The sequence below is a fragment of the Nicotiana tomentosiformis genome, chromosome 3, assembly GCF_000390325.3.
Source record: "Nicotiana tomentosiformis chromosome 3, ASM39032v3, whole genome shotgun sequence".
In the NCBI taxonomy this organism is placed as follows: domain Eukaryota; kingdom Viridiplantae; phylum Streptophyta; class Magnoliopsida; order Solanales; family Solanaceae; genus Nicotiana; species Nicotiana tomentosiformis.
In genome coordinates this window covers 131,158,396-131,185,008 of record NC_090814.1, presented here as the reverse complement: position 1 = coordinate 131,185,008, position 26,613 = coordinate 131,158,396, and the positions used below count along the sequence as shown (strand labels likewise).

At 35.8% G+C, this 26,613-nt stretch overlaps 3 protein-coding genes across 4 annotated transcripts; all 3 read right to left on the bottom strand.

Moving 5' to 3' along the window:
• Window positions 1–1,537: 1,537 nt before the first annotated feature.
• On the bottom strand, window positions 1,538–12,905 carry LOC104098148 (uncharacterized). Its single transcript, XM_009604815.4, has 11 exons — window positions 12,449–12,905; window positions 11,589–11,657; window positions 11,088–11,180; window positions 9,784–9,902; window positions 8,809–9,004; window positions 6,605–6,780; window positions 4,930–5,059; window positions 4,121–4,281; window positions 3,947–4,038; window positions 2,372–2,477; window positions 1,538–1,912 (listed from the first exon to the last, which is right to left on the bottom strand). The coding sequence occupies exons 1-11, from the start codon at window positions 12,791–12,793 to the stop codon at window positions 1,867–1,869; spliced, it is 1,533 nt and encodes a 510-aa protein (XP_009603110.1). The 5' UTR covers window positions 12,794–12,905; the 3' UTR covers window positions 1,538–1,866.
• Window positions 12,906–13,768: 863 nt separating this feature from the next.
• Window positions 13,769–17,649, bottom strand: LOC104098149 (uncharacterized). Of its 2 annotated transcripts, XM_070197607.1 has the most exons (6): window positions 17,492–17,626; window positions 17,165–17,419; window positions 16,696–16,816; window positions 15,735–15,955; window positions 15,251–15,424; window positions 13,769–14,187 (listed from the first exon to the last, which is right to left on the bottom strand). In XM_070197607.1, exons 2-6 carry the CDS (start codon window positions 17,360–17,362, stop codon window positions 14,101–14,103), a joined length of 801 nt encoding a protein of 266 aa, XP_070053708.1. In that variant the 5' UTR covers window positions 17,363–17,419; window positions 17,492–17,626; the 3' UTR covers window positions 13,769–14,100. The 2 variants fall into 2 exon arrangements, with proteins under 2 accessions (XP_070053708.1, XP_009603111.1); XM_009604816.4 differs by having other exon boundaries at window positions 17,165–17,649.
• Window positions 17,650–18,166: 517 nt separating this feature from the next.
• Window positions 18,167–20,013, bottom strand: LOC104098150 (uncharacterized). Its single transcript, XM_009604817.4, has 3 exons — window positions 19,800–20,013; window positions 19,546–19,700; window positions 18,167–19,194 (listed from the first exon to the last, which is right to left on the bottom strand). Exons 1-3 carry the CDS (start codon window positions 19,826–19,828, stop codon window positions 18,491–18,493), a joined length of 888 nt encoding a protein of 295 aa, XP_009603112.1. The 5' UTR covers window positions 19,829–20,013; the 3' UTR covers window positions 18,167–18,490.
• Window positions 20,014–26,613: the final 6,600 nt, after the last annotated feature.

Sequence of the window (26,613 nt, the reverse complement as noted above, 5' to 3'; positions counted from 1 at the left end):
ACAGGAGAAAGCAAAATATGTAACTTTTAATTTGCTTATTCAATTTGTAGTTTAATTATTTAAGAAAAATATATATTTTTAGCTGCTCCAAAAAATAATGACCGATATATATATGAATATTTTATAAATTTTTCGACTAGAAAACGCAATTAATTTCTACCGATTGACGTGTTTTGAATTTTTGCCCTTAATTTTATTGAGAGGTAAAAGGAGAAAAGGAAGCCAGCTCTTTTGCCCATTGGATGAGGAGTTAAATTTCTGTGGCTATTGTGTAAGAGTTTCAGTTGCCATTGGAGGACATGGAGGCTGCCGCATTGCAAGCTACAAAATTTCCGGCGACATGTTCCGCCTCAACCTCAATGTCGTCTCTTCAGCCGCCGTCTGCATCCGTTGGATTCCTCGTTCCAAAATCTTTCAGAATGATTTCCTCCTTTAAGACTCCCATAATTGCCCGAGCTTCCGACCCCAAAACTGACCAACCAAATCTCAGCACTGATGAACCTGGCTTTCCTTTCCTACCACAGGTTATACCCCCAGTCCCTCCCGTCAATTAACTTTTCGTTTGATCACGATTTTCACAAGCATTTTGGCAATATTTTCAAATTCTTAACGAGTAATTTTTTGTATTATTATTTACATACTACTACTCACTTGTGAGGTCGTTTTTGAAATTTTATGACAAGCAGGAGGATTTGAACTTCTTATTAAAACTGGGAGTCGGTTCGGTCGCCGGAGGAGCTGCAATAAAGTACGGAAGCGTTATTTTCCCAGAGATAACAAGACCAAATATTTCATTGGCTCTCTTTATGATATCAGCTCCGGTGGTTATTTCCGCTGTGCTCTTATTTTTGCAAAGTCGTGCTGATTCAAAAGAGTAAAAATGAGGGTCATTTTTGGATGAACAAGCAATCTCTTGGACCGTACCAAAACGGAAAGTCTAGGGAGTGGACGTTAGGAGCTCTAGACCAATTGTTTTATCAGTCGATGAGATATTATTTAGTTCGCTTAATCTTGTGGTTTCTTTTTTCAGTGTAAAGCATGCGTGGTGAAACTCTGTAACCAACAATTGGACGTTGGGAATGCAATTATTACAGTGATGCCTTTTAATTTTAACACCGAGTTGGGGAACTATATACTCAATATTCATGTCTTTATGTAACACTGATAAGTCTACGTAATTTACAACTAGGCAGGATATCCGCAAAAGAAATCACTAGTTCATGCTTTATCAATGATGATTTATTTGGGTTTTAGACATTAATCCACCTCGTATATTTGCACTGGAGATATATGCCTGGACATCGTAACACAAACTCCTGTGGCTGTGACATGAATAATCTGCAACAATGCAAAGATAATTATCGGTATTTCACATTTATGTCCTGTGGAGTACTAGTATGGTGAGGGAAATACAAACATTTTTCATAATCGCAAACATTCCCTTTTCGGATTGATGAGTGTTGTGTTTCTCACGACACATTTTTTTAAAAGGACAAAGATAGAAGCAAATAGCAATCTACCTCCATTAAGATAAAAGGAAATCCAAAATGCTCCGACTTTTCTTCGTTTCTAGTAAATGCTTGTGACATACAAAATTTCTTACATAATAATTTAGCTGTTAGAATCCAACTCATGGACCTGTTTGAGGTGGAGAAGAAGTATTGCCAGAATTTACAAGGGCGAAGAATCAGGTTTCCTAAAATAAAATAGGGTGGCTGGATTCAATTTCTCGGGCAGAATCAACAAAAAGTTATTCTAAGAAATAAAGCGCCGCAAGATCCTCTAGAGGCTATTCTGAGGATCATAAAATTCAATGCCACTGCTGTATAAAGAGGATTGTATGAAGCAGTATCCCATAAATGAGGATTACAGGTTGTCTCTTAACCACTTTAGTGCACCATTCACGACAGACCTGTGATCACAAACCTTTACTTATGAGCAAGAAATATTGGAAACAGGAACAAAATTAGAGCGCTTGAATTTTAAAGGAAAATAAACCAAAACGTGGATAAGATCAATTATTTCAGAATTAAGGCGAATCTAATAAGAAGTGTCAGGGATGGTGCAAATTTTAGTGGTAAACCAAAAAAGTCCAACATCGAGCTAAAATATACGCCTATAAGTAAATTGTCATTCTACCGGGGCTCTGTGAATGTAAATAATGTCTATTTTCTAGCACGTTTGCTCAATTCATACAGAAAAATCACTTATATGGTTAATGATCATGGGCTCTACCCATGGTTTTACACCGCAAAAAGGTGATTTCCATGGTTCTAACAACATACGAATCTTTCACGTGAAGGCTAAATTACTAAGAAGTAAATACTTTCCAAGAAAAATCCTAATTAAAGAGTAATGTCAAGAAATTTACCCAGCAAAATCTGTTAACTTCTTCAATGGATCATCTTGATCTTCTGATGACTCATCGGTTTTTGCTGTACTTGAATCTGAATCTACTGGAGTTTCTGTAGTTTTAGCTGCAAAGAAGAAAAACATGGGTCAATTCTTATGCTAGAGGAATGGACCGACTATAAATGAGATATTCATTTTGACACCAAAGTGCCATGGCTTTTGGTTTACTCAACCTGATTATAATGTTCCTACATGGCTACATTTAGAGCAACAGGTGTTTCCCTTTTGAGTGAGGAGAATTTCTAACCTTTGACACGGAGAGTTCATTCAGAACATGATTTTCTTATCCTCGGAGTGAAAAGTACTTTTTTGGGACAGTTGTATAGAGGAAGGGTTCTGACACCTGACTGTAGTTCCTAATCAAGTGCTCTATATTATTTCCGAAGCACCCTCAAAAAAGGATTTCCTTTCCCACTAATATTCTAGGTTAAGAAAACGTGAAGGAGCATTTATATAGTATGGGGTGGAATCAATTACTTCATTTCTCAATTCACAAGTAATAATATATTCCTCTTGTTCTCCATATTTTGATTTTTGCATCAGTTTTGGACCCGTTTGGCCATGAGTTTTGCCAAAATAAATTTGGGATTTATTTGGCAAACACATGTTTGGCCATAGATTTTGCCCACATTTTGGCAAAATCCCAAATCCTAAATCCTAAATCCTAAATCCTAAATCCCAAAATCACCTCAATTGCTGATTTTGGGCCAAAACATGACCGTTACATTTTTTAAAATTTTTAAATATTACCCTAAACTTTTATAGTTTGTAAAAGAGCCCACATTTATTACGACCAACTAAATATTTGATGAATATGCTCCCTTATCAGCTCAATCCTTTGTGCATCTTACTTTTGCTTCTGATTTGTAGGCTAAATGGCTTTCTGAATACTCATATCAGTTAACTTTTTCTTTTTAATTAGGAGCCGTAATTCTCTAATGGGATTTCATTGTAATTAATGATTTATATAGTTCATTATAAAAATGATAATTTTGTACCAAACTTATTTACGTTCAGGACTATGGTTTGTGATAATGGTACTATTGGGTATTTGTGATAGTTTTTCGAACTTACGGGGTATAAGTCATGTTTCATGTTTTTTCAAATAAAAAGTGAAATATGTTTTGAAAAATCATGTCCAAACACATTTTCATCTTCAAACCAAACTTCACCCAAATCAGATTTTTCAAAACAAATTTGGGACTCTATGGCCAAACGCTACAAATTTCCAAGTCAAACGTAGTGATTGATCTTGGGGTGTTTAAGTGACTATCCAAATACCACGCTTCCTGCTGTTGCTGTTAAAGTAGCCAAAACCTATAACTGAACTTGCAAATGATTCATATTTATCAATAGCATCGCTTGCTGAACAGATGACCCAGGTCTAGTTCGAGACAAGATAAGAGGTAGCATTTATTAGGAAGGATATCTACCCTCAGCCAAACAAGTGAAAAATCACAACCCAGTATTCATTATCTCTACCATTCATGTATAGAGAATTGAGGAAATGATGAATCAAGAAGTAGTCATATACCAGTTGGCTGAACTGTTGCTCGAGGTTTTGTACGAATGCTTGATGTCTTATTTAGGGATGCAAGTTCTTCAAGCAATTCACGCTCCTTCACACTGCAAAATAAAGAAGAACCAAGTAGATAAGAGAACTGACATGTATAATTAGTTCATCATCTACAACTTAACACTTGCACACCTGATGCGTTTTGGTATGCTAACTTTAATCGTGAACAAATGATCACCACGTATTGATGGCTTATTCAGCTTCGGTGCACCTTTCCTTGCCAAGACAAGCACATCACCAGGTTGAGTGCCTGGAGGAATCTGGAGATCGGTCATCCCTTCCACTGTTTTAACCTGACGAAAACATCAGGAGAAGCAAAATCACTAAGAAATATGATGTCAATAAAGGCAATTGAAGGAAGGGCAAACTGAGGTGGCCTTTAGAGATGCCAGGGGTTAGTTCTTTCTCTCACACCTTCTTTTCCCTTTTTCACCAAGGAAGAAAGACTAATCTTCCAAGCGGACAAACATAGAATATAGAAAGATCTCATCATATGGCAGGAGAAGTTGAGTACAGTACTATCATGCATTTGTTGTGTGAAGAAATTTAAAAACTTGTGAAACTTTCAGAATCTTGTATTCATTTCTGTTTTATATTTCAAGTAGATGTACCTAGCCCCTGTAGGAACCCCCCGGATCTGATAGGGGAAATTTCTTGAAAGAGGCTCATTTGAAAGGAGCAAGCACCAAGTCTATGAGAACCAATTTGGGTTCATACTAAAGTATCTGAATTTCTATTTTTCTGATTCACCAAAAACATATGGATCTAGGCTCTTAAACAATACTTCCGCACATGCTTTATCTTGAGGATACCACAATTATTTACAGTGAGACAATTATAGTAGCGGTATAGAGACATAACGCTATAGTGCATCATTATCTTATTTCACATTCTTATCAGAATATGACGGGAGTCAAGGGAAAAATCATGTTAATATTTACCTTAACAACAGCCCCAAGTATAGCATCTAGATAACCAACTGAAACTGTTGAAATAAGATTTATGCCATCTCTTTGGATCTCAGGTATCTCTTCAATGTCAAGATAAACAAAAAGATCTCCAGGCGGGGCCCTGCAAAACAAAGACAAAGATCAATAAACAACCTGAGCTATAAGTTCTCAATCTCAATTTGTATATGAACATCTAACAAGTGATGGAGTCGTGTCTCAGAATTCACATTAAAGGTTTATATCTTTCCCTTTTCTTATATATGATTAGCATATTCACATTTGACAATGTAAAGGCCAACAGAAGAGTACTACGCGATTGCATAACAAATGATAGGACAGATCTATTAGGCTATTGGATCTCTTGGCAAATTATCACATCCGACAGAAAGTGCAAATAACACACATAGAAGACAAAATGAAATGGCCCCCTGAGATGGTTATCCTATCCTTTTTAGACCTCCATGTGCACCAGCCCGGAGGTTCCACACCATGATGATTCAAGATGTTAGAAGAAGACGAGGTAGACCTAAAATCACATATAAGGAAATTTTCTCAAAGATCTAGCATCTCTAGCAATCTGTGCAGACTTAGACGACTTAGAGAATAATAAAACAAAAATGGAAGCAAAAGGTCCATATAGGCGATACAAAGTATTTGGAATTAAATCTTACTCATGTTTGTACACTTACTTTAGGTCCAATATTTGTAGGAGTCTTTTTAAAATGATTAGAGATTTATATATTACGAAGGAGCTATGTTGCTCGGATCCTCCAAAAATATCGTCACACCAGCGTCGGTCCTCCAAAAATAATGCATCTTTTGAGAATATGAGACGAATGCTGTAATATTTTTGGAGGATTTGAGCAACATAGTCAGGGACTAAGGAGTATTTGTTGAATACTCATCCGGACGTGCTAGTTCTAATGAAAGAATGTCACTTGCATTCCTCACATGTCCAAACAGCAACAGGGAACCCCTATATTTCCCAAGATCGTGACATCACTTTGACAGAAATGCCCCACTGATTGTGTAGAACAACTAAAATTAAACACACTATAATACACTCTTAATCTGAAATCATCGTAATAGCAATGAAAAGCCTCATCTTTTATCTTCTCCTAACCCAACCCAACCCAACCCTTTTTTAAATCAACCTGGTATTTGACAGATGGAATTTGGACAATTATAAGCATGGTTGAATGGAAATAGTGAGCATAAGTTTAAGAAGGGTAGCTCAAACTTTTTGTCTCTTATTCTCATCTTTTGAGGTGTTGCTATGGGTTTAATTGTTTATAGCTAAGTAACAGCACATTTCTGTAAAGGAGTCAAGGCAGCAGCTTTTCCTTTTACTCTCTCTCTTTACAGAGTGAGTAAAGCATATTTGGAATACAACACTCAAATTTGACTCAGTTAAGAAGCTACAGTTGGCTGAAAGATTATCATGCTGGAGGTGTGTACCTAGGTCCTCCCTGTTTAACAACACCGGGGATAATTATGAAGCCATTATACTTATTCCTAAAGACTAAAGAAGAAAAATCATGCAAATGGTTGTTAATATGTTTTACTGAACATACAAGAATCCCAGAGATGTTTTACTGACCACAACCCAGGACAATTATGCAGATGACTGTTATAGATATGCAACTGTATAGCTTAAATACATTACCCCCTAGGACCTGCATCACCCTCACCAGCAACTCTGAGGATACTGCCCTTGCTCACTCCAGGAGGTATCTTGACTTTTATGTCTTTCTTCACTCGTATCCGCCCCTCGCCAGAGCATTTACGACAAGATTCAGAAATCATTTCACCATCCCCACCACAGTTTGGGCAGACAGAAACCTACACACAGTCCAAATAGGTGGAAAATGTAACAATGAGTATGGACATATACATTTCGTATAACAAAGATAAGAAAGCCAAGCAATGTTAGAACCTAGAGGACAAACAACCAATCAACAGAAAGATTAAAGCAATATAAATATATCATATCTGTTAAGAAACTGGACCTTGGGCCTAACTTAACCCCAAATCTAGCTCATCATACAAGGAGATAACACCTCATTCCATCAACCAACGCAGGACACTTAACACCTCCTCGTACATTCAGGACTGGAGATCTAGTGAGTGGATAATATAATATAGGGTTCCAACATTGGGTAAACTAAGAAGCGCGGTAGATCGGTGCCTAATACCATGTTAAGAAAATGGACACTTTGACATAACTCAACCCAAAAACTAGCACATGAAGTGTTGCCCAAAACCATATTAGGAGAAAACAACACATCCCATCCAATGAGGAACAATAACAATGTCCAGGCAAACAAGTAATCTTTTAACTTACAGATTCCTCCACAATTAGCACATCCTTGTGCATGGAAAGACTGACCTGCGGCCCTCATCATTTATCTGTAGTAGTCATGCCATGTTATGCATATTGCTTTGCTACATGATTTCAGATTATGTTTGACTATCTACTTTCAAATCAACTAAAGATGCACATTAAGGCCACCTTACCCGTGGTTTCTTCAATAATGAAAACTATCACCACATTCTAGATGTTAGCTCTCTGAAAAGCAAGCTAAAGGATTTTTATTCAGCCCCAATTATTTCTATTAAGTACGATGTATTTAACTTCAATTACTTATCACAAAAAAGATATATTTAATTTCAATCACAGATTTAGCACCATCAGTTCATAAGCGCTTCATGTTGCCTACCTAATTATTCCACAGGAGTTGGAAAGACATTATCATTTTTTTTATAACCATGGTGTCCGGGCTAGCTTGCGCACACCTCGACTAATTCCACGTATACCTGCCACCTCCCACCAGCAACAGGTACCAAGTAACTCTATCCACCAAGGCTTGGATAGATGGGAAGAAATCACCTAGTGTTTTGTCTCCGTTGGGATTTGAACGTGGTTCTCACCCACTTCATTGACCACTAGGCCACACCGTTGGGTGCAAGACATTATCATTTCAAAACTGCTAAAGGAATTCAAACCTCTTTGAATCATCCCTTCACTGTGTGTCTTTCTATGAATTTGCTGAGCCTCTTTGAAGGTGGAGCTATCCCTAAATGGAGAGTCGTGACCACTACCCAGAAACCACCTGATCTCCTCGAACATGTACAGTCAGCCTCACAGTTAATTCTAGGCAATATCAGGGTAACAGTGCTCAGATAAAACCCAGTGTTCCAAAAGTGACCCAGTTAGGGTAGGAGTGTCAAATTGGCAAGTTGGACCAAATTTGCGCGGGTTAAAACAGATTGAGTTAACATATGAATCATACCTAAACCACCCAAAGTTCACTTGGTGTCAAGATAAGTGTGTCAATTTGGCCGAACATTTGGTCATAACCGAATCTGCCTAATTCAAAATCATGTTTCATTTGCTTGTTTGTTCGTCTTATAATTTGTTTAATTTCCAAACCCAGCTAAAAACAACATATTCTTCTCTTTATAGAGAGAGAAAATGGATGAACACACATATACGACGAAAAATAATTCTACTTTTTGAGTCAATGAAATTATTCCCAACCCACACGAACTAGACAGCTTGGGAAGGTTATACTCATATGGGCTAAGTTTGACACCCCTAGTTAGCAGCTGATTCTCTCTACAAGCAACAGCAAACAGATTGATTCTCTTAAAAATGACTCGGGACTCCTGAAAACATGCTCATGTTGTAATATCAGATAAGGATGCTCTAGAGGATATGGATCCAGTAACTCATTTTTGAACAAAGAAAACTAATTCTGTCATCAACTGAAAGTGATAAAGAAATAATAAATGAAATCCCAACAAACTTATAATAAAAAAAAAATGTAATCTAAGAGCCAACCAAAGAATAGATTTATATGTTATTACCTGAGAAAACATGCCAAAAGGTGTTTGTTCAGTCCTCATAACTTGACCTCGGCCACCACAGGTTGAGCATATCCTCATTTTGGAACCTACTTTTGCTCCAGTTCCCACACAAACTTCACAAGTTTCAAGATGTGAAAGCTCGAATTCTTTTTCTGCTCCAAAGATAGCCGCTGAAAATCCTAATGTCATGTCGTAACTGAAAGGCATTGAAGTGTAAATAAACTCTATTAGGCTTGCCAGTATATTATTTGATCTGCAAACTTGAAGTTTATATCAAACAGTGTCTATTTCAACTTTTATGCTTCTAAACTATACATTGTTCCTAGGATAATATTGTATGCTTCATTTTGTGCAAGTATACACAATCCAATTTGAACTTGGCATACTTCTTTATGTCAGGGGATTGATATGTTAAAGAGACGGAAACCTACAATTCATGTAAAGACCATTTCAAGCACAAATGTATGCTGATATCATGCTCAGCTAGTTCTTCAGGTCGTAAGTAAAGATCAGTAACATGAATATAAATGATATCTGATAGCACCTAATTCCTAATAAAGATCCAGCACTATTTTGAAATGGAGTTAGAGACTTTGCTGTTCCCGAGTTTTACCAATCATACTACGTAACTACAAGACGCTATCAGTTGTCAGAATGAGCTTTGCCCGCATGGTTAGCAAGTCTAATTGTAACCATGATTTTGAAGAAGTTCCACTTGATACTACAAATTATCATTCTAATGGAGCTATGGTCCACTGCTATATGATAGGTTAGAGGCCATACTCGTCCTATAGTTTACCTGTCATACTATGGTAGCAATGCATATTTGTTATCAGAAAGACAGAAACAGTTTTCTCCTCATGATTAATGAAGCAGACGTGTGACCAAAGCCTTTTTTACAAGTATACCGGTGACCACAACTTAGTATAGGCTTTTATTTGATGATCAAATTATTCCAATCAGCTCCTGACTCACCGTAGATCTTCACCCTTGGTAGCAGTACTGCGGCGACGCGTTCCAAATCCAGATCCGTCCATTCCAAAACCACCCATAGAAGGTCCAAAGAATGTTTCAAATAGATCAAAAGGATTTGTCTGCAGTAGAATTCACCAAAATAGAAAAAGAAACAGATCAGAGTCGAAGACAATTTCCATATAACCATGCAAATATTATGCATCTTCCCACTTTCTTCTGCAACCTACTCATTTTACCATTTTTTTAAAAGTAAATAAATTAGAAGAATAGCATATGGGCATGCTGCCTGTACACATCGACACATTTACTTAGACTCAAGTCCAACTCCCATTCCTAAATCAAACAGAACCCAATCTATCGGCTGGCATGCAAAAAACAGAAAGTACACAGAAACCATCACCGCGATTCAACTTCTTCCGTTCACATTCTATTTGCAAAATGATAATATATTTATCTTCATAGGTAGGAAGAATTCTATTCTTCTTTTAATACATAATCTTGGTTGAACTAATAACTTTTCTGCTTTTTAAGTGGTGGGAGGAGGAATGGTAAAGTTTGCTGATATTACCTGTGTCATGCCATTCAACATAACTGAACAGCACTCTTTTCCCATTTGAAAATTGAATGAAACCTAAAGAATTCTATAAACCTTCTCAATTCACAATGTAATATATTTTCCTCTTCAAGTGGGGTGAGAGGAGGAAAAGGCAAAAAATTAGCACTCACAGTTGCGGGAAGGACAAACACTGGCAACCTGTAATTGCCAAAACTTGCAGATATTGTGTATGTAAGCGTAGTACAAGAACATACTAGAACTGCTTGGTAAAATAGATGACAAATGTCACCAAGGAAATAACTACTTCCAGACCCTTTCATACTTAGAGAAAAGCATGAACTAAACATACAATATTGAGTAAAGTAAATGTCAAAATTTTCCATCAAAGGATCCAAGTTACTACATGACAAAATTTATCATAACGATATTTGGTACTACTCTTTTTCGATAAGCCATGATTTTTGGTACTTTCTCTGTCCCATTTCCATGGTCCTACTTGGAATTGGCAGGGGAACTAAGAAAAAAGTAGAAAATGAGTTGTTTATTGGTAACACACTTGAGCCATAAAAGTTATTGCCAAAATAGAATATAAGGTGCATAAGAAGAGTAAAAGTTGGTCATACGTATTGTGTTCAGATAACATGAGTTAAAACTTCCCCTCTAAAGAAAGTGGATATTAATTCGAGAAGGACTAAAAGAAAATTATGCTATCTTTTTGGAACACAATAAATAAGAATTTATGGCATACCGTGTAAGCTCCTGCTTGGGCCCCTACAGTACTTTTCACCCCGGCTTCACCATATTGATCATATAATGCTCTTTTTTTGTCATCTGATAGTACCTGGAAAGTTAACACTTCAGAGTCGCACGAAAAAGTTAAAAAAAAAGGAGAAATATGTCAAGATACTAACAGCAGGATTCTAAACCTTTAGATAGTTTGAAAGATAAAATATGGCACTTCCACCTTAATTAAAAAGCAGACCATTTGCAAAATACGTGAGAAAATGGATCATTTCGGATTTAGCAGACAGACGACCATTGCAGTTTCAAAGGTAGATACATGAAGAAACAGATTGAATAAGTGGATAAACAGTAATTCCACCAAGCAAAGGGGAGAGAGGGGAATATAGAGATGACAATACCAGAATCTGTATAAAAGCCACGTATACCAGAAGATCAATATTTTCAGAAGGAAATAAGAAACACTGCCTGGGATCAGATGTTAAAATTACTAAACTTCCATATTTACCTCATAAGCATCCTTAATCTCCTTAAACTTTTCTGGTGCATTAGGTTCCTTGTTGACATCCGGGTGATACTATAAAACACCATCAAAGTAAGAAACAGATTATTGGAGAATAGAATAATGTGTTGCTGTGGAACTATCTTAATTGTGAAGGCCCAAAGAACTGGGCAAAAGTGTAGCAGTAGTTGTAAGACGAGCATAAGATTCATCATCCTACTAGAGTATATAAGTTATGGACGCGCACAGAAAGTAAAGAATCAAAAAATACAAAGAAAAAGATGCCATATGCAGACCAACGATTCATAACGCGTTATTAGCATCTTTTCAGTCTAAGCTCCTTCACGATAGAGGCAGTCCCAACCATACAAAATCAGATTGAGTAGCACAAAATACTTGAAATAGAAATGGAAATTTATAATTAGCAACTTGTGCTATCCAAAAAAAAATGCATATATTTTATGGTCCGCAACAAGGTTACATATTTCTAAATCCTATATACGAGGGCACTATATCATAATTCTTCATGATGTGTAGTGCCAGAGCTCCCTCCATCTGTGATCAACAGTAAACAATAAAGGTGCCAACTATCATCTAGTAAGGGTTCATTGAAAACTAAAAATCAATTAATCTGCTAATTCACAAGTTCATCAGAATCTTGGCAACACAATTTACATATGTTCAGTTACATTATTCCGGGGAATCTTCAACTTTCCCTCTTGTTCCCATCGAAAGACCACTAAATCGTAAATATCCTGCTAGTTCACTTCTTAAACCTTAAATTAAATACACTTATCCGCTTCCGCAAAAATAAACAGGAAATACGTAAATAAATCAAATGCCAATATCTTGGAATAATTCAGTACCTGGCGCGCTAACCTTCGATAAGCAGCCTTAATATCTTTACTGCTAGCAGATTTTGGGACCCCAAGAGTGGAGTAATAATCAGCGGCAGCAACCACCACCAATCTTCCAAAGCGTCGTGCCGATATCTTCTTATTGTACTGGGAGGAAGAAGAAGAAGAAGAAGAAGAAGAAAAGGAAACAGATATAAGCTTCTTGTGGGTCCACAAAGGGGTCCCACCGGAGAAGAAACAAGAAGAGGAAGAAGGAGGAAGCGAGGGACAATGGGAGCGGTCGGAGGTAGTGAAGCTGAGAAAAGAAGGGCGGAGAGATAGAGAAGCTGTGCTGGCCATTGCCGTAGAGTTCATGAATGAACTGGGAGAGTAGTTAACTGTTTTACAAGAAGATGAACAAGAGAGAGAACCGTTTGATTTTGGTCATTCCGTTGTTACCGAATTGGTATTTGGGGAATTGGGGAAAATAGAAAAAAAGAATATATATATATAAAGGAAAGAGATGAATGGTTATCCTATAGACAGGAGGTGAGAGCCAAAAGATGTGGTCCGATATTGTGACGCGCTTCAATACCATAATATGTTTCAATTATACAACACGTTTTATATTGTCCTGTGAAATACAGTACAAATTCTCACCAAGTTACATTACTTTTTAACGCAACTCCTCGACGCTAAAATTTTGAAAATTTTAGTTGAATTAAAATTTTTCGATGGCAACAAAATTTCAAAACCTCTCGGATTTATATAGTACTATAAACTATTTAACCATTCATAATTGTTTTTTCTAATTGGCAAAATGATTATAAATGCATTTTTCAGATTATTATAACAAAAAATATTTGAGAAAAGCGTGAAAATGACTGGCTATTCTACTACTATTTGATTAGCTGAGGAATAAAAAGAATTCATAAATGGTATAATATTGAATGACATTGCTGATCTTTTCTGTTGGCTTTAGATTCAAGACCATTTGCTACTAAAGTGAAAGAGGTATTTTTCTTTCAATCTGAATGTGTTAAAGGAGTCATGTGAATTTACTCCAACTTTAATCTCCCTACGTAATTCTACCACCTAATTGAACCAGAATCAGATACAACTAAAGGGATCCGAATGCACATGGATTCTCTGTTGATCAATTTTCTCCCGAATCCAGCTATTCTTGCTAAAAGAAATTTTCGACCAGAACACACACCAGGTGCTTTATTGCCAGAAAAGAGTACTTCATCTGCCTGCCAAAGTTGGTTACCACCATAGAAAATTGAGGGTAATATTTCTGATCTCACATTGGTCGATCAAATTGAAAAGAACAGGTTATAAAGTGGATGATTTTGCATATGAAATAACTAGACATTTTAATCTCCGGTTTCCTGATATCAAATGAATAGCAGAAAGCAAAATTAGACATTTTAGTCTCCAGTTTCCTGATATCACTTATACTAGCACATTTGAGGCCTTCACCCTTTGGATAATGCCCATTCCTCATTACTTAATCAGGATCATCAACCAAAGTGGCCTCAACTTAACATGCAAACCATTTCTCAATCTAAAAAACAATATTAGTATAGAATTCGCTTAATACATCCTATATCATGGCTGACAAGACGCCAACGGGCTTTGTCTTTGTATGTTCCACATCTTTATCTGAATGTGTCTCAACACTAGAAGATATCTGGATGGAACCGTCCAAGAATAGAGTTGCTTTGCTGAGCCTGGCGCAAATGCATTTTCAAAGCATAATTATTCACCTGCAATGACGACCACTGAGAATTAGGAATTCTGAGTAGACAATCTTGTTTGCATTCATTCCATAGAGAACAGAAAGAGGGAACATAAGAAAACTTTCCTCTCTTTTCTTCCTCTTTCCCATTTTCAATTCATGTTTGCACATGGACAGGGACTAGGCAGTGGTTCACAAAATTTCTAAAGCGCACGAGTCTAAAAACAAGGACGAAAGTAAAATACATGTGCACTGCAAAATAGCAGTAATGCAAAGATCTTTATGTCAATATTTTGAAAATTGTTTTACCTAAAAATATAGGTGCTACTAGCTTGGAGTAATGACATAATGTTTCACCAAAAAATATAGATGTACAATATCCAAAGTTTCAATCATTTATTAAGTAAAATGTTGCACTTTTCTCGATTATCGCTTCTGCTTCCAGCATAAACAAGTATAGCAGGCATTCTCAAAAGTAGAATTATTACTCTGAAGGCCTAGATATGACATATGTTATACTCACTCTATCCTAGTTTATAACATTCCTTGAATTTTGATACGCCAAAAATATTTGCAATTATATACCTAATAATAATATCATTTAATACTACTTTCACAAAATTCGAGGGTCTATTGGAAGCAGCCTCTCTACCTTCACAAGGTAGGGGGGTAAGGCGTGTGGGATTAGACTGGGTTTGTTGTTGTACTACTTTCACAAAATTCAAAATTCAAAAATGTAAATCCATCTATTTGTCAAAATTAAAGATCATATTCTCTCTATCAGAGTCACTCTAAACAACGTAATTTTTGAACCACTATTAATGTAACACAAAATCCAATTTAACTTAGACTCCCTATGCCTAGTTTCATGACATGGGATGGAGGAGGCATGGTACTGCAATGCAGACTATGCAGTATTAACCAACCACTCCTAAAAAATATGAGAATTAAGTGTTTGTTAAATAATATGAAAACCAATATGCAAAATAAGACCACCACCACCGGGAAACATCAATAGTAAAACTAAAAAGGTCAGATGAAAAAAGTGAGCCACTTCAAGAAAAGTTAGTCTCTAAAGCTCCAGCTTTTACCTCAAGCGTTTTTAATTGTTCCTGATATTGAGCGATCAACTGCTTCAATTGCTGCACTTCCTGATTTCTATCATCATACTCCTTTTGTCGTTCATGCTGGATGGAAACAGCACGTTTGAGAATGGTATTTTCTCTAAGAAGCACCTCAATTTGCTCCTTCAACATCATATTTTCCTGAAAAAGAAGTGACATGGTCAACATCCAAAAGATTTGTAGGTGAATACCAGTGAATTAGAAGGACAACATGGTAAATTACCGAACATACCCACTAAGCACTACAGTACCACAATAAAGCAAACAGATATAGTGCACTAAAATTGAAGCAGCATAGGCATGCTCAGTATATCTTTTTGTTGAAAGCTTAGTAAATATAGCAGAAAAAAGAAGTATGTGGAAGTCAGCAATTTCTTCTACTACAATGACATCAAAAAATTATTCTAGCTCAAACCTACAGATCTAATGGTCACACAAATCCAATACCAACCTTGTGAACATTTTGAGCTGCTCCTGCACCGGCATGCACACTAATTGATTGCTCTAGGCTCTCCAACACTCTTGTGGCACGAGCCCTAGCATCATCTATGCTTGTAGCACTCATCATTTCCTGGACCAACAACTCTACCCATTCTGCACCATCAGCTGGAAGATTATTCTGGAGAGGAGGACCTTCAGATCGGACATCTGGGCCATTAGCTGGTTTTTCTCCTGCAAGAGACTTGATTTGTAAGGTTTATAATTCACGAGAAACAGCATGGTGTATCAATAAGGACCAAAAAGTCGTGGAGAAACACAGTTGGCCGTAGTATTTTTATACAAATAGATAAACATCAGACGGTTACTTATCTGAAACATCTGAGAGCTCGCATAAATAGTTTCATACAACTCCATAGAAACATATATAGGCATAGACATGCAGTTAGGGGGATAAGAAAGCACTTACTTTCTCACTTTAGTTTATTGCTACCTTCTTGCTCATGTATTGGAATGAAAAGGCTCGAATACAGCTGAACAGATATGGCTAACCCCAACTAGTTTCGGTTTGAGGCTCCATTATTGATTTGTTTTTGACAAGGCTAGAAACTTCTCATAAAAGTTAAAATGTCCTCTCAGTGAGCATAAAGAACAACAAAATCCAACGTCCAACGTCCATACGAGACAGCAGCAAAGCACAATTTTAGGAATATTAATGTTGACCCGACAAAATCATTTATCAAGAAAAATTTGATGATCCAACCATATAATTTTTGCTGATCAAGGCATAGAGTTGTAGTTTCCCCAACAATCATACAACATAAAATTAACGACACAATCAATGACATTCTCATACATATATCTCGATCCAACCTCAGAAATGGGATAACAATGTATAACGTAAGGAATAATGAACATGAGCAAGAACTAAAACTCTGGAGCATCAAAGTAGGGGAAAATTATTTTATACATACCATTATCCATCTCTCCATCGGTAACTGACTTCCCATTGGCATACACAAGGTGAAGCTCATGTAGCCTCTTAATAGCTGCATCCAAGTCATTGCCACACTCTTCAAGAGCTTTCTCAATAAGCTGAACGGTAAATATAAAAGATTCAGAACATCAGAACTTCTATTAGAAAACAAAACAGCAAAACAGAAAAAATAATCAATTGGGTTTCAGTACCTATTATAATCATAGTCAATACTCAATAGCATATTTGCCACTGTTTGTAGTTAAAATGTTTACCATTATTTGTGGCAAACATAACCAAAGTAAATACTATAAGCCTTTTAAGATTCAAAAACATTTCTCATTTGTCGGAAATGAAGGTTAAGATTGCGGTTCAAGCGTCAGATAGAAAAATGAATATGGAATTGATAACTGAAAATGAACAAATACTAACAAAATTCTAAAGATTTAAAAAGAAAAAGGGGAAACCTGACTGTCCATATAAGGAAATAAAGCTCTCAGCTGATCGATGTACGTGGACGGCGGCGGCGGCGAAGCGGAGAATCGGACCGGAGAAGTGGAGGAAGAACAGCGAAGCTTCTTCGAGACAGGCGGCGACGCTGAAGTCGGCGACGGCGATTGTAAATCATCAAAGAAAGATCTCTTGCCGCAAACAATTGCAGACATTGTTTAATCTCCGTGTAAAACAATTCGACTCACAACAATCTTTCAATCTAATTTCCCCTACAATATAATTGAGAGATTGATTATATGATAGCCGATTTAAGAGATTAGGTTTAGGGTTTTGTGAGTTACATGTGATGTAAGGTTTTGAGATTCGAAGCTTTTCTTTAGGGATACACCTTTTAGCTTGGTGGCTTTGGTTTGCATCTCCTTTTGTGGTGTGCTTCTTCTTATATAGTGAAGATGAGGAGTTGTATCCCTTTGAGTTTGGGAACATCAAATTAAAAAAAAATATGAAAAAAAAGAGAATGGAAAGTTTGATGTGATGAAGGAAGAGGATTACAAACACGCGCTAAAAGGAGAGCGTTTGAATTTCCTTCCTGAAATTCATGGTGGAGGTTGTGGGAGTACAACGTCATGTTGCCGCAAGTAATGTTTGTTAGGAATATAAGGATTTATTTGTCTTTAATGCTAAAGAGAAAAAAAAATTCACACTTAAACGAAGGGGAGGACATATTAAATATCTCAAATAGGTTGAAAATGTACTTATTGAGCACTTTTTTTTATTGCAAAACATGCAAACGTAGATAGAGACGGAGCTAACATGTGAGATATGGAGTTGGCTATACCCTTAGTTTTAGTACAAATTATATATTGTCTTAAAAAATTCATTAAATATATATAATTTTTTTAATTTAAAATTCACTAACTTAAACGAATCTTAAATCCATAAACTTGAGATCCTATGTAGACGCATCAAATTCAAAGTGTAAATATTTGAAATATTAGAGATCACGGTACTAATGCTAGTAAGAAATTTCACATTTTCAATAAAAAGGACAAGCCAAGAACTAACGGTATTACTACGTATACAAAACTATTCAAGTGTTGGGAATTGAAATATTAGAAGTATATACGAAATTAGACGAGACTGTTTAAGAGTAAAGCTCAATAAGTTCTACCCATAAAAAGCTAATGCTAAAGTTGAGGTATCGTTTTAAAAGAAACAATGAAATCCTAAACGTATACAACCCCCTCCCTAAAAGAGCTACCGAGTACTTCAATTTGGAAAAGCATCAATCATAATATGATTCTCCTTATGAACTTCTCTAAGTTGGATCATGGGCCTTCTTATTGCTTCAGTGAGCTACCAGACTTCAGGGCTTTAGTACGTATACAAACTGGACCTTTGCGCATTTTCTGTTGGGTAGCCCATTGGTGAACTAAATCTTGAATTCCAGCAAATGCAACCAAGAACTCTGCTGCATCTGTTCTGCTTAACACTTTCTTCACCACCATTTCCATTGCCTTTAGCCTCAGGTTTTGGGCCTTAGTAATAACCCTGTGGATCTTCTTAAATTCAGATTGTATGCAAGCCATTGCACTCTCACCCTTTTGGGCCTTCTTTGGGCCAAATGGTAAATGGAAGATACAATTAGCCTGGATCTCAGCCATTTCCTCATCAATCACTGCCTCTTCAATTCGAAATTCGTTGATCAATTGCGGTAACGCCACCTCAATGGGAACTGATTCTAAAGCAGAAGAGTGAGCCAAGTGACAAAGCAGGCCCAAGATTGTGGAGGGCCGCCAATCGCCTAGCCAGGTCAATGTGGCTAGTTCTGGTGAAGGAGTCCATTTGGGCATGATTAATTGGGCCACATCCTTGAGTTTGGTTGGGACCATGGCCGTGTTATATTGGGCCCGAAAGCGGTTAAGTTCTTCCTCAATTAGTCCGTCGACGGCCCATCTTGCTTTTAGCTGTTTCTCTAATCTAGCTGCTCTGTTTATCTGCTCTCGCTTCCATATCCCCTGTTTTTCCCAAGAAAACTCTTCCCCTGCTCAAAATATGTTCACTCAAGTTTCTAAAAATATAATCTAAAGTATTAAGCGTCTAAGAACAAGTTTATTCATAATCCAATGAGATGAATTACTCAGAAAAATTTAAGTAATCAGAATCCTGACACATTAAGCCAGAGTTAACACTCTATAAACTGGGCAACCAAGAGCTTCAAATAATTACTGAATTTGATGGGCTACTGAAAACTTTCAAGAGAACAGAAAATTCCCTCATTCTGGTGGGAAGAAGGATTGTATTACCCCAAAAACCACATTCTTGATACAAAATGGAGGGGGAAGAAAAAAAGACAGAGATAAACAGAGGAGGAGAAAACAGTAATTTATTCTACCTCGTGAAGTGGGTTCCCATTTTTGTATTGTTTTGCATCTCACAGGTTCGCTAATTTTCTCGGAGTCAATGATCTCATCGTCATTGGAATCATCTTCAAGTATTTCCTTCCCTTTGTTATTGACATCTACGTGATGAGTTCCTTCAACAGTTTTCCTGCCATTGTAACAGAATAGTGGAGAAGAGAGCGAAGTAGAATTAGTGTAAAGCAAAAGAACCTGTCAGGAAAAAAGGAAAGGATTAACAAGAACGTACAATATGGGCAAAGACGAAGCTCGCTTCATTCTTTCTTCTTTTTGCTTTGTGTTTTCCTCTCTAGTTCTTGGTTCTTACCTCTCTCAGAAGCCGAAATTGTGAAATTTCAGTTACGTGGAGCTACGAATAGAAGAGAGTATGAACCTCCTAAGTGATTTTACCGACCTTTTATAGGTGGAAGAACATCTCTCATCTCTGTGTGAGTATTTTGTGGGTGGGTGGGTTAGGGGGGAGGGGTTAAGTAAACAAAAAATGAGATATGCTGCGGCATCAAATACCATTCGTTTGCTTAGAAGCATAGATAAAAAGGAATACACCCTTCAAATCTAGAGAAATTAATTAGCTCTAAATCAAATGAAAACAAGGTGCCTATTTCTAGCCTGTTGATCTTGATAACAACAATTTAATAGACGCATAATATTTGTTTTCACATAAACTATTTTTTTTAACTAAACGATGGTTAATTAGTAAATATTCTTAGCAAATTAAATTACTTAGTTATAAAAAGTTAGATATAATTTGGTGTAAACATCATATGTGAGATTATAAAAAGGTTATTATTTGCTCAAATCATTTTTTTTCTTTCTTTTTAAATGAGATTATGCGCGTCTTTACATAATAAAGCCCATGGTCCTTTTCAAGCTTGGAAGTTGGAACTAGAGCAATTACTTAGCAAATCACAAGTCTACCTAAGATGAGTTAAGGTTCCTATTTGTATTTTTTTTTTTTTTATTAAAAAAAGAAGAAGAGGAACAACCATTCCCAACCTGTAGATTAAAAACCAAAAGTAAATACAGGATTATGTAACCTAGTCACCTCCCTTCCTGCTGAATGAATTGGAAACCAATTCTTTACAATTGAGGATAGCAAAAAAGGACCTTTTATGCACTGCCTACAGGCCTAATAGTAAGAGAAGTGTTATGAATTTCTAGCTGGTTGATGCTAAGCTCATATATCTGCTCTAACTACTAACTAGGATATATTGGATAGCATAAATGTCTTACAAGTTGTAATAAGATAAACACCAATTGGTTTAAAAATATGGCCAAATGATGCATTTATACCAAGGAATCTCGGTGAAGATTAAGGAAATGTATAGTATTTGGGAGCAGCAAACGGATGGCTGCTTAAGGTTGTATGTGGGCTAAAAGGCATTACGGTCCCTTCATTATTTCATTCAAACACATTGGATTTCGATCTACTTTGGATCATTGGGTGAGCATTATTAGTTTCCAACTGTAGCTGTTACTAGTAACAAAGACTAATGTTCACTACACAAATATGCATTGAGCATTTTGTATCGAATTTCTGCCCTTTGCGGTTCTGACCTTACGTTTTTCTGTATACATGATAATCAAGGTCTCATTAGCCTAATGCTGCTCTGAACATTTGTCCTACAACAACGAAGTTCTCCACATGAAATTGTGACGTCTTATGGTTGCTAGAATGTTAATTCTTCAACCATCTTTTTATTGCTTTGGACCTGCAGCTTCAATTTGCCCAGCATGTGACATTACAAGATGTATCCGACTTTATGCTCTGGACTAGTTTTTCGATACGTGCGTTGCACGTATGTATCGAGTTCATTAATACACGTTGTTGCAAACTAATATTAAAATTAAAGTATAAGTATACATGAAAGAATAAAGCATAATTTTTTTTGAATGATCATTGGGGATCGTCGTCAATTGAATTGTTCGTCCGAACCTACAAAGATGAACAATCAAAGTGTATTACATACATGTGATTTGAATACTTAGTTATGAATTTGAGGTTAATAATTTATAATTAAGTGTATCTCACCAAATACTTTCTTGTAGATGATATTCCTTGTGTATGTTCCTTCCATCCGTTTTGGTTGTTCTGTCATAACAAGCACTCTTGTTATCGATATTGGTATCCCTCTTGAAAGTACGACGTAAAGTTGTCCATGTGAGAAAATATCTTGTGGTAGATACAATCCAACATTGGGTATTGTTTGACCTTGTACTTTTTTTATTGTCATTGCAAAACATAAGCGTACATGGAATTGTTTTCGCACGAATTTGAAAGGATATCCTTCATTTTCAGGTGGACCAAGTTGGATTCTTGGGATAAAAATATGTTTCTTAGCAGATTGATCCGTTGTAATTTCGGCATGTATGGCATTGTTGTCAAATCCTCCCCAGGTCATCCTTGTATAAGTACATAAGCCATTTGAAGGGTCTAAATTTCTAAGTAGTATGATGGGCGCATTTTCTTTCAAAACTAACCTATTTAAGAAAATATAAATATGTTTAATTTTATTGGTATTTGTAAATTAAAAAGTATGTATACACATGTATAGAGAGAGTGAAAGAAAGAGTTTAAGATAAACTTAAGTGACATAATAGGTTTGACGATGTACCTATATGGAGGAAGATCATTTGGTGTTAAAGTATTGATGTATTCTTCTTGATAGTAGTTGTTGGTATCATCTTTTGCAGGGGTCAAAACTAATAAATATCTTGCTTTTACCAGGAAACATTTCATTTTAATTGATCTACAAATTTATTTATACTTGCTAATATAGCTTTTTCTGTTATGAACTGTACAGAACTGGCATTTTGATGTAGTTGATGGAAATATTTCTCTTATCAAGCATTCTTCTCCTTTATCATCAGTATTGTGTTTGACAACTATTTGTTTTGGAAGAAGTATTAAGTTATCCTTTACTCTTTTCTCATCTCCATAACCAACACGAAGTAAGGAATTACTGAAATTTGGATATGCTCTTGCTCTCATATTAGTTGTGAAATATATCTTTTCCATTAAAGGCTACAAATATGATTTCACTAAACTTGCGTTAACCTTCTCTGTTCTTGTAGATTTTGGAACAACTGGCAATACTTGTCGAAAATCGCCTCCAAAGACCATGACTTTTCCTCCAAAAGGTACACTGACATCCATTATATCGCGAAAGCTCCTCAATTATGTGACGCTTTGCCATGGGTGCTTCATCCCATATTATTAATTTTATTTGTCTTATTAACTTAGCAGCACCGCTGTGTTTTGATATTTTTGTCATAGTTGTATCATTTGTTTGAAGAGGTATGTCAAATCTAGAGTGAGATGTACGACCTCCTAGTAATATTGTTGCTGCTACACCACTGGTTGCAATTGCCAAAGCTATCATACCTCTTGATCTAACATTTGCTAGTAATGCATGATATAATAATATTTTTTCCAGTTCTCCCAAGTCTATCTACAAAAAATAATCATATTGTTCTAGAGTCTACACTATGTAATATGGTCTTGAAAGCTTGTGCTTGTTTATGATTCAACTTTGATTGTGTCTCATAATCTTCTACATGTACCTTCATAGATATTTCTTCAATTATTTCTCTATATCCTGAAGTAATTTTTTGGCATGACTGTTGGTTGATTTTTGGTAAATCATATTTTTCAACACTTTAACCCATACTCCCTAGATAATAATTAATACTTTTTAGTGTACATTGGAGTTGAGTAGCAAGTGAATTTTCATGCATTCTTCGAAAGTCTTCTAATATATCATCGTAGTATGATTCCCATAGATTTCTAATATCCGTTGGATTGCAATGAACTAAAATTATTGCAAATAAACTTCGAAAAGCTGATGGCATTTTGAAGAAGACAACCTCACGTAAATATTCAAAAATGCTATTATCTAATTCTAATAATCCTCTTTCTTTGGCAGCTTCTTTGAAAGTTTCACATTTTTTTTTCATTAATAGTGAGCAAATCTTCAAATGAAAATGGTCCTCTAACGTGGTTTAGTAATAATATCTCGTAATATCTTTCACCTTCTCGGGGATTAGTTATATTATTGATTTTTTAATGTTAATAAGCATAATTTAAGAAGTGAATAATAATGTGAATTTAAGTAGTAGTTGTCTTACCAATAACAATCCGATCAATCACGGATCGTGTTTTTCTTTTCGTCCAAATTTTGGGCTGCGGGTTCCAAACATAATGCTTTGAAAATTCTCTGTAAAGATAATTCCGTGCCTCATCGTCTATTGAGCACATCCTGAAATACTTGGTGAGCATAGAATGCTTTACAGTGTCTGAGGCCATCACATTTCTGAGATTTTGCTTCTTCTAATAGTACACTAGAGTATGGATACAATAGTAGAACATAAATATTGACGTACATGCATGAAAAAATTTGTTATAAATTTTGCTATATGAGCTAATTAATTTTAGTACATGCTTGTTTGTAGGGTAGATGTAGTTGAAGGCTAATAACTGAAGATTGCATTTCACTTAAATTAAACTCATAAATTCTCCATAGTGCTTCTGGCGGAGAGACCTATCGTGCATCTTGAAAATTTCTAATTTCATCAACTATTTCTTCTCCATCACCCGACTCAATATAAATTGCACACCATATATATATATATATATATATATATATATATATATATATATATTTATTTGTAGAGATATTTTATTGCTTTTACTCCTGAGCAAGCTTCTACATTGACATGGCAATTATATCTCATCAACAAATATGGATTATAAGGCACAACCCACTGGTTATTCATATTCATTCCACGGACATTTACTGTTTTCCCATTATTTCTTCTCTTATAAATAGGATATACATCCTTTCCTTATATTGATTTGTTACTGAATGGTCGTGGATAATGGAATTTATATTGATCATTCTTCATGCATGGACTTGTTGGCCGATTTTCACCGTAAGGTCCATGCATCATATGCCTTATAACTAATTCATTCAGGTGCGGTTGTTTGTCATTGTCAAATAATTCTGCTGAAATAAATCTATCATACTAATATGTTGTTGCTATCCTGTGAGCTTCTTTAAATATTACCAAAAGGTGTACATGAGGTAAGCCTTTCTTTTGGAATTCAATGACAAAAACATGTGCTACAATAGGGCTAAATATTTCTTTGTTGAAAATTTGGTCTTTAAGGTCTTGTAACTTTGTTCTAAAAACTCTAGTCACTATGTCTGGCCTATCTTGAGAGAGTTGACCTTCACACAACTCTTCTTGAATCTCTACCCATTCAATGTTATATGTCATCGTGATAAATAGTTCTGGTCTTCCAAAATATTGAACCGGAGCCATAACATCCATGTAGCGTCGCCGCATATCTCTAGGACCCCCAATAAATGATGTTGAAAGTAATACCCTTTCACCAACTTTTTCTCCTCTACATTCTCCTGTCATGACACTATCCACGATACCTTGATATATCTCTCTTCTGAAATTTGATTGTTCAAATCTAAAATATTCCAGTGTTGTCGTTTCTAATTTTATATACATATCAACCACAAATTGTTGCAATAATCTATCACATTGTAGTAATATGCAATTATCTTCTTTGCGAATTTGTAGTTTATAGCAATAATACTCTCTGCAAGACACATATCCTTTAGTTTCACGACGGGCACCTATAAGTAAGATTTGTAAATGGAGAATTAATAATAATTTTAAACTCATAAAAATGTATTTGCTAAATTCTTAAATATTACCTTGTTCTTCGTTGGCACACACCTTAGTCGCAGATACAAATATTTGTGTATTAGTGTTGGAACCAAACAGTTTTACTATAACCCATTACTGTTTATAACCTGAGAATATGGATTGATACCTGGTCTCATGTGGGTACTCGAATAGGATTACCTTATCCCTGCGTTAACTATTCCCTCCGTTTTAAATTAGATGAACTACTTTTTTTTTAGTATGTTCCAAAATAAATGACATATTTTTAAATTTGGAATTAATCTAACTTTAAACTCTTCATTTTACTCAATTTATTCTTAATGAGAAGCTTTTATAACCACACAAATGACATGGTCCCACAAAACTTTTACCCTTTAAACTTTTAAGACTACAAGTTTCAAAAGTCTTTTTTTTCTTCTTAAATTCCGTGAAGTCAAACTATCTAATCTAAATTGAAACGGAGTGAGTAGTAACTAATGGTGAGGAATAAAAGAGCTCAACAAATGTTACCATAGTGGTCAGACACTAGCATAACCTTAGGCATGTCAGTATTCAGCCAAAATTTCCGTAGACCACTGGAGTGGAGGACCAGTTATCAAAAGAGACATTGTTGTATTTCATAGTAGATTTTTCACAGTAGTGTCCAATTGATTGCCTATTTTTTTCCCTCCAATAAACTAAGGACGAGGGGGTCAGTATCAGGTGAAGATAAAATTTGTCTTCTATACGGCTCACGGATGCAGGTAAAATAACTGTATGGTATTTTTTTTTTTTTTAAATTCCCTTTCAAATTAGGAAAATTTATAGTGTTTTTACATTTCTCCTCCTGACTCAAATCCAGGACCTAACAATCGTGGGGAAGGTGGTTTACTGACTGACCAACCCTCACTCCTCAAATGTATGGTATTTCAATTCTGATATCAATGATGAGTAGGCATACCTACTAAAGAAGTGCTCACTATAAAATGGGAAAGAATGAATGAACTCACATTATTGGGTAGTTGTATTTTGCCTTGGTGTCGGCTAATCATATATTCTTTCGTATCTTTTCTTATTGGATATATTGGACCCACTAAAGTTAACGCTTCCATATGATAAAATGTAGTAACTCCCAACTCCCAAGCCTGAAGCATAATTATCCCTAAAATTAATTATTGTATTGTATTGTATTCGGACGACAAATATTGATGTATAAAACTTGCCAAATTGGGATATTAAACTGTATTTTACCAAGTAAAAGATGTAGAGCCCCAGAGTTTTCTAGTAACAATACATTATCCTTGGTGCAATCACGTGACTATGGCCAAGTTGCAGAGTTTGTGGTCTCCAATAATTTGTTT